The 8,225-nt window shown below is 49.7% G+C and overlaps 1 protein-coding gene across 1 annotated transcript; it reads right to left on the bottom strand.

Moving 5' to 3' along the window:
• Positions 1–2,529: 2,529 nt before the first annotated feature.
• Positions 2,530–6,873, bottom strand: CRYAA (crystallin alpha A). Its single transcript, XM_085055543.1, has 3 exons — positions 5,672–6,873; positions 4,610–4,732; positions 2,530–3,568 (listed from the first exon to the last, which is right to left on the bottom strand). Exons 1-3 carry the CDS (start codon positions 5,858–5,860, stop codon positions 3,359–3,361), a joined length of 522 nt encoding a protein of 173 aa, XP_084911669.1. The 5' UTR covers positions 5,861–6,873; the 3' UTR covers positions 2,530–3,358.
• Positions 6,874–8,225: the final 1,352 nt, after the last annotated feature.

Below are 8,225 nucleotides of genomic sequence, written 5' to 3'. Positions count from 1 at the left end.
AGAAATTGCTGTTCTCCACATCACTGCCACCCCCACTGAGTCACTGGGGCCTGTGGGAGGAAGGGGAATTACTTGGAGGAGGCTGCATGTCCCTGGACCACCGTCAGCTGCATTCTCCTGAAATCCTTGTAATAATCCCTCTGCAGGGGAAGCCAAAGTAATTTCTGCTTTGCTGTAGGCAAGCAAGATTATCAGTCTAGGCAGAAATGGAGGGCAGGTAATAAAAACACTGCAAAAAGGATGAATAGTCACCCTGAGCAGAAGCCCCTGGTTAAAGGCCATGCTTCACAAAGTGCCCAGACACTTTGAAAGTTCCCTGTGGGCAGACTCCTCTGCTGCCTTTCCCTCCAGCATAAAACCATTGACTAATTCACAACCAAAAAACCTCCAAGAAATTTTGTTAATCCTTAAAGAGTGTTATCAACACCTTATTAACAGGTGAATTTGCATAGATAGCTGTGGTGAAGAGATCCTTCCTGAAACCAAGATCACAGGCTGTGAGTGACTAGAATCTCTTTAAATGAAAATTAATCTCTGCCAAGGGAAACAAGAATTTTTGCAGAGCCAAGTGCATAGAAGAGGAGGAATATCCCAGGGAGATGTGACTGGGAAGACTTCTGGGTGAAAAAAGTGAAATATTTTGAGTGTCACACAGGTCTCTTCTGCAAGGGGATGAGCCCTTTGGGGCCAGAGGGGCTCAGGGTTTGGGGACAGCCTGGGGAGCCTTCAGTGACATATTCATTCCCTGTCCTACACAAAACACCACCAGACACCTCAGTGTCCTTGCACAGAGGCTTTCAGAGCTGCTCATGGTTTTAATTAGCTGATGGATTGCAAAAGGCTTTAAAATCATCCCTTCTCAGAGCAGGGAGACAGTCATGGTCTGCTGTCCTCACGATGTACCCCAAAATTAGGGGCAGCATGGGTCCTGAGCTGCTTCCCCCCCTGTGTAGCTCTGGATTGCCTCAAACCTGCCCTCATTTCCTGTCATCATTTCCTATCAAAACTCTCCCTTTCTGCCATCCAGGCATAAAAAGAGGCCACAAATGGTTCAAATGTCATTTCATGGCCCTGACAGACACACAGGCTGCTCAGGCACCTGCAGGTAACATCTGCACACAGATCACGCTCAAAATACATTTCCCTATTTTTACTCCTCTGAGAGGTTTGAATGGGGGTCAAATGTCTGGGATTCGATTTTTGTTTTTTCTCCTGGCTATGCTGGGTTTCTGTCAGGAAGGAGAGATGTCAGCACATGGCAGGGAGGCATGGATGCTCTGGCAAGAAGATGCATCTGAAGGGAAAGAGGCAGAGGCTGGGGACCTGTTAGCACCAGGCAAAGAAAGGAGGCAGCTTCAGTTAAAATGCCCTTTCCATGCCTGCAGCAACAGCTCTCTCCTGGAAGGAAATTGCCCTTTCCCAAAGTGCACTCATTCATGCCTTCCCCCTGGAGATGCAAACCTGACAAGCTGCACAGTTTGTGGTAGAAAGCTCTGAGATTGCCCAGTAATTAATCTCAGTAAAAAATTGGTTTAAAATCGTGTCAGACTCTGGGGGGATTTATTGGTTTCTAATTACCAGACAGTAATCTCCCTCCTTTCCCTGCTTTCTCCTGCATCTGCAGAAATTTCCTCTTCCTGCAGCCTTGCCCCTCTCCCAGGCTCTGCACAGATGCTGTGATGTTGTCCCAGCAGTGATCCCTCAGGGGCTGCAGGCACTCACTTTTTTTGGAAAAGAGGCAATGCTCCTGACTCCCAGCCCTCCCTGAGTTTTGGCCGAGTGGAAGCAAGCAGCTTTTAAATTTAAATAGTCCCCAGGCTTCTGTGTTTATGGCTCATATTAATATTTAAGCCCACACCATGAGAAAAAAAATACCCACAACAAACAACTGCATTTATTTTCTCTGTTTTTCACAGCTAATTGGCATCAAAGAGGAGGAGGTTGGTGGGCTCAGCTTTTTGGCAGAGTGAAAACTGCCCAAGCTGATTTTACCTATGGGGTAAATTATGGGGATGTGGGGTCACCAGCTTTTCCTAAACACCCTGGATATCCATCTGTGTGGAAAGACATTTGAGTTGAGCATGAAACCTTTAGTCCTGGCTGTTCACCTCTGTGCAGACTCTGGAGCTGTGGATTTTATGTGTGGCAACTACAGGGAGAGCTGGTACCTCCACCCCACCCACCCTGCCATCACACAGCTTTAATCATAAATTTCAAATTAAATTCTTCATGTGGTTCCATGGAAATGAGGTTTGCACTGCTCTCGGTACTAACCCAATGGACTGAAGGAATCATTTGGTGGCCAGGCTGCTGAATTTTGTTCTTTTTCTGATCCTTTTGTTTCGCTCGCATGAGGGATAATGGCAACACAAAAGGGCAAGTCATCCTCACAAAATGTACTTCCAGCGGTGGGAAGCACATCCTCCAAGTGGTGTTGGTCACCACAGTGACCTTCAAAAGCCTTGCAAAGGAACAAATGAAACCCCCGAGGCCGGTTGCGTGTTTCCTATATCACTTTATTGACCGCCACTGACCACGTTCTCAGGTTGAGCGCCAGATACCAGTGGGAGAGGTGGAGCTACCCTAAAATTACAGGGAGAGAGCAAGGGAGACGGTGTGTTACACACAGGCTGGGGGAGCTGGCTGGGGATGAGAAGCCTCTGCACAGAGATGAGCCCCCCCTCTCTCCCCCCCGAGGGCCTACAAAGACAGTGGAAAAGACGTGCTTGTCCTCCTGTCAGTTGTCCCAAAGGGAAATGACAGGGCAGAGGTGTGAACAGAGACACTTAAACACTTTGCTGAAAAAAAAATTACACGTTGCAACCCCCCGAAGGTGAGATGTTATCATTATTATTATTATTTCTCCTGCAGTTGCAAGGAACTCATGGCAGGACGTGGGGCCTCGAGTGTGGGGCTTGGCTCTGTTGCTGTTTGAGAGTAACCAGATTGACTCTGAGTGGGGAGCAGCAATTCTGCAGGGCTTTTCCCCTGCTCCAAGCCTCTCCTCAAGGCTTGGTGCACCAGGAGCCAGCGTTACTCGTGCTCTCCTTCGTACCTGATGGTGGATTTGGGCTACGGCACCGGACAAAGACCCTTCCAGCAAGCACAGCAGCACGGCGGCATCGCCACCCGTGCCATCCCCACAAGGTTTAAGCTTCAAAGTCCACCAGCCGCTCACCCAGCCCCTCACCCCATCCAAGGGAAAAGGGGGAAAACAAAAAGAAAGAAAACAAAAAAAAAGAGGAAACAAAGTGGGGGAGGAACCAACAGAAGAAACCCCTCTAGGTATTCACTGATATCTATGCAACGGCTCTGGGAGTGAGACCGGCGGGTGGTGGCAGCGCGGTGGCCGGCGGGCTTAGGAGGAGGGTGCAGAGGTGGGCTTCTCCTCCCGGGACACGGGGATGGGCTTCTCGCTGTGGCTGGCGTCCATGTTGGAGGGGACCTTGGGGCCCGAGAAGGTCAGCATGCCATCGTTGGACAGGGAGCAGGTGATGGCAGCCTGGTCCACGTTGGCGGGCAGGCGGTAGCGGCGGTGGAACTCCCGGGAGATGTAGCCGTGGTCATCCTGAGAGGCAGTGGGGAAAAGGGGGGGAAAAGGGGAGTGTCAGAAACCCTCTGTGCCTCCCTTTGTCCGGCTCCCTCCAAGTGGGAAATCCACATTCAGCCTGGCTTATTGTGCACTGCACTGCCAGGACTGCTGGGCACACCTCTGCTGGGTTTTACAGCTTTGTAGGGGGAAGTGTCCCCTGTGACACTACTGAAGCTGGAAGGGATGAGCAGAACATCAGGGAGAGATTTTGGCCATAGATTTGATCCCAGGCTGGGATCTGATTTGGACCTCCAATCTCAAAGGATGCTTGAAGACAAAGTCTGGAGGTCTGGGAAGGTAAAAGCAAGGCAGACGTGTGCACCCATGTTTTATTTACTAGGCTGCAATGCTGTGTCAGCCAAAGTACACAATCCTGGCCCCCTTCATTTTTTGGCCAAAAGAATGAGAAATGCAATTTTTTTTTTTAAGTTGGCCATGAGAAAAATAACTATATTAAAAAAATACATACTGTTTCCAAGCTAGAGCTTTGTCTGGCCAAAAATGTGTACGAGAAGAATTAAACCCCTGCTGGAATAATTCACTTTTCGACCCCCACAGATATTTCCATGACATTCGTGTTAAAAGTTTCCAAGCCTGAGGCACTTGGTTGGTTTTCTTTTGTTTTGTTTGCTCTTGCTTTTGTCTCCCAGACTGGCATATGAAAACTCTGTTTTCACTAAGGATTCTGGCTTATGAAAACTCAGCCATGCTTCAGCAGCGCCAGCTGATGTTCTTTGTCTGGCCCAGTGTTATTAGTGAACAATGGACATCGTCATCTGACGGTTATGGAAGATGATGATTGAAAATAAACAAAAGAGGAGTGGATTAGCTTGTTATTGTCAGATATCAGGTGGGGGCTCTATGGGAACAGGCCATGCCAGTAATGACAATTGATAATTAACTCCTTCTTCTGATATATTCTTTTTTTTTTTTTTCCTTCAGCTGAGAACCTTTGGAAAGAAGGAAAAGGGAGTTGGACTCCTCAGTTGCTCCACCACCACTGTCACTTGCACTTACCTGCCTTTCACTGTGCTTGCCATGGATTTCCACAAAGTCATCAATAATCTTCACACTCAAGTCTTCGGGAGAGAAGTGTTTTACATCCAGCATGATTGTGAACTTGTCCCGATCAGACCTCACCTGAAACGAGCATTGTCACACAGTGAGACCCAAGTTCTGGGCGCTGAGGCTGTGCCAACATCACCACAGCTTCAAAGCTGGAGAAGGGATGGTCTGGAATTTGTCCTTCTGTGCCTGTGGGCCTCAGAGGGGGTGTTCTTCCCATTGAGGGGACCCAGGGACACTGAGAGGCCATGGTGGATGTCCCAGGGACACTGGGAGGCCATGGGGGCTGTCAGGGTCACTGCAAAACCATGTCTGCACCTTGGCTACTTCTCTGAGGAGAGGTGTCACTCCTTGCTGCTATTCTTATGCCTTTTGCACTCAGTGACCTGCCAGATGGACTGGGCAGAGAGAGGGGATGGAAACCAGTGTAAGACTCTCTGATAGTACGTGTTTTGTCCTTCCAGTGATTTATGGTTTCTTTGTGGTCGTAGCTCTGGGAGGAAAGCAGTAAGGGAGGGCTGCAGAAAGCACCTGTCCCTGAACTTCATGGGCCCCACAGCTACAGTTCCCCTACAGCTCCCTTCATACAATTGCTCTGGGGTCCTCCAGTGAGGGATTGCTAAAACCACTGAGCTCCCAGGGTGGAGCAAAGAGCTGGAGAAAGCTCCCACTTGCCAGGGTCCTCTCCCATGGCAAGCTGCCCTCACTCACTCTGGGAGCAACCTTGCTCTTCTTCACGATGCATCTGGTGGGCACAGAGCAACAAACCCAGCTTTCTATGTGTTGGAAACAACCCTCAAAAGGAGCCAAAATGGCTCCAAAGTTTCTCGAAGGGAGGCTTTGTCCCCAGTGAGGGTTTCTCTCTGAGCAAGGGGTGGGGTGGGCTGTGCCTGGCAGGGTCTTCCTCATCCCCTCACAGAGGGCTACAGCAGTGTGAGATGTGGGTGGGGAGGAGCAGGTGGAGGCATAAGGAGGGAGGGGAAGGCAAAGGAGAGGAAATCAAAGGGCCCTTACCTCCGAAATGCCCGACTCCAGCACGCTGCGGAAGAGGGACTGCCTGTAGTAGGGGCTGATAGTGGACGAGAACAAAGGCAGGAGGTCATACTCAAAGAGACCCTCTCCAAAAAACTGGTCGAACAAACGGCTTGGAATGAGGGGTCCCAGAGCACGCTTGAACCAGGGGTGCTGGATGGTAATGTCCATGCTGCTGCTGCTGCTGCTGCTGCTGCTGAGACCTGTGGCTGCAAGGGGAGAGCGGAAGGGGCAGTGCCGCTGCTGGGGAGACGGCGATGCCTTGGCTGGACTGCAGCCCCAGGGAAGCTCCCCCTATATATACCAGCCTCGCAGAATGAAGGCATTAGCAGGATTCCTCTGGAAAGACATGATCTCATGATGGAGGCAACGTGGTCAGCAGAAATGCGGAGACTGACCTGGAAATGACAGTCTGGTTGGAATCGGTGCCAGATGTCCTGGAGGGATGATGCCAGGCAGCAGGCTGAGAGACATGGGGTGCCCAGGGGTGCTGGTGTGCCCACTGTGGAATCCAGCAGGCTGAACAGGACACCCCAGTGGGCATCCCAAGGATGCTTGTGAAAGAGATCTGCTCCATGGGTCTTCGTAACCCAGCCTTAGCTTTCCCTTAATTTGCTTCTTTAATGCCTTCCTTTAAGCAGAGACTCAAGATTTCTTCCAAATATTTGAAACAGCTTTCTTCCGAGCAAGGAAAAAGGGTCTGATTCAGGTTGAAGAAAGGGAAACTTTTTTGTGACATGCTATGAAGTGCCTCTGCCATTTAAGAGGGGCCTGACACCCCTGACACAGGGATCCTGGCAGGACTGGCAGGGAAGCAAGACTAACAAATGATGCAGAGCATAATTTTTTATCTGACTAAACGAAAACTTTTAATAAAAAATACTTTGGCAAAAAAAAGAAAGAAAAATAAGCTTGGTCTCCGACCATAACATCAGTCCCAAAGCTGCTCTTGAGAGTGTCCTTGTTTTGATTTAGGAGTGATGTGGGAGATCCATTTATCTCGTGGTGTCACAGCACAGATCCTGCTTAACACGCATTTCTGGTTACAGCTGTTTTTCATTTCTGTTTCACTTAAAGCCTCCTTTAAGGGTCATCTGGCACCCTGGACTGCTGGGCAATGGGCACCGTGCCCGCTGCTGGAGCTGCAGGCTCTGCCAGAGAGCTGAGGTGGCTGGGCAGTGAAAGGGCAGCCAGGCTGCCCAGCTTCACAGCAAGGCTCACAGCCTGTGGCCACAGCTGAAACCCCATTTCCATCACATCCAGAGAGGCAGGGATTGCATTCCAGGAGCCTCTGAGCAGCAGAAGCACCTGTGTTGGTAGTTTTGTGCATCTCAGCATCTTTTGCAGAGAGCAAGGGAGAGAGCATTTCCAGAGGGAACTTCAGATCTGAGGGGTTGAATTGTCCTCTCACATTGCTGGGGACTAAAGAAACCAAGGGTGGCTGAGATCCTGGAATGAGTGCTTTGGGAGAAACTGGCTCAATCCAGGCCAGGGGAGCTAAACTGAGAAAAGCACTGAGGCAAGCTGAGATTCAGCTGAGCATGGCCTGGCATCCAGGCACCATGTGGTCTTGGAAAATCCTTGGTCTTGACTCCCACAAGTGACCCCTCCCCATGCAGTGCATGGAGGCAGGAAAGGAAAAATGGGAACCAGAAAATCCTGTTACAGATTCCATGGAAAGCAAAAACTTGAGCAGAAAAACACCCAAAAAGATAGTAAAGACCACTAAGAAGACAGAGAAGAGCTTAGGTTCCACCCTATGTAGTTCCAGGAAGTTCCTGGCCATGGCTCTCAGGCATGAAGGATTTTCTAAAATCAGGAGTCAGAACGAAATCAATCCCTCCTCAAGCCGTGGAGGGAAAATAGACAAAAGAGAGACCTAACCCCTCATTTATTCCCATTGTACCAAATCTGACATTTTGTTTGAAAAATTAAGGGAATGCAAACGAGTCATGAAGCACTACCAAGATTTTTCTTCAAGAGCTCTATGAGATTTTTCATGGCAGAGAAGCAAATCTCTCCTGAGCCACCCAGTTCCAGAGACCTGCTAACCTGTATTGAGCCAACTGTGCTGCTGCTCAGTGACCTGATGCAGAATGCATCACCTGGCATGCAGGATGAGAGGCAAAATGAGAGGAGAAATCCAGGAACAAGTTCAAATCCCACTCACTGGAGCACACAAAACAAGTTATTTGTTTGGCTGGTAGAGGAACTGTGAGCACTGAGCTCACACAGAAAGTGAGATAGATTTGGGGGTCTGACAGACCATTCAGGCCCCAGGTGAGCATGAGGGGTGAATGCCATCCCTGAAGTGGGTTGGGAACATCCTGTCTGAGTTTCCCAAATCAGGGGTTACACCAGGAGCATGGGGAGATCAATGGCAGGATCTTCTCTGGACCTCCTCCAGTCCTTACAAAACTGCCCAACCCTTGAGTTCTGACCTGTTTCCCAGGTTATTCCCCTGATTATTGAGGCCAGGAGGAAGGAGGGAGCTCAGGTTGCTCCAAGCCCAGTCCAACCTGGCCTTGAACATTTC

This window comes from Lichenostomus cassidix, chromosome 1 (genome assembly GCF_008360975.1).
Source record: "Lichenostomus cassidix isolate B80296 chromosome 1, HeHo_3.0, whole genome shotgun sequence".
NCBI classification, from domain to species: Eukaryota; Metazoa; Chordata; class Aves; order Passeriformes; family Meliphagidae; genus Lichenostomus; species Lichenostomus cassidix.
The sequence above is the reverse complement of the archived record's forward strand: the minus strand, read 5'-3'. Positions and strand labels throughout refer to the sequence as shown.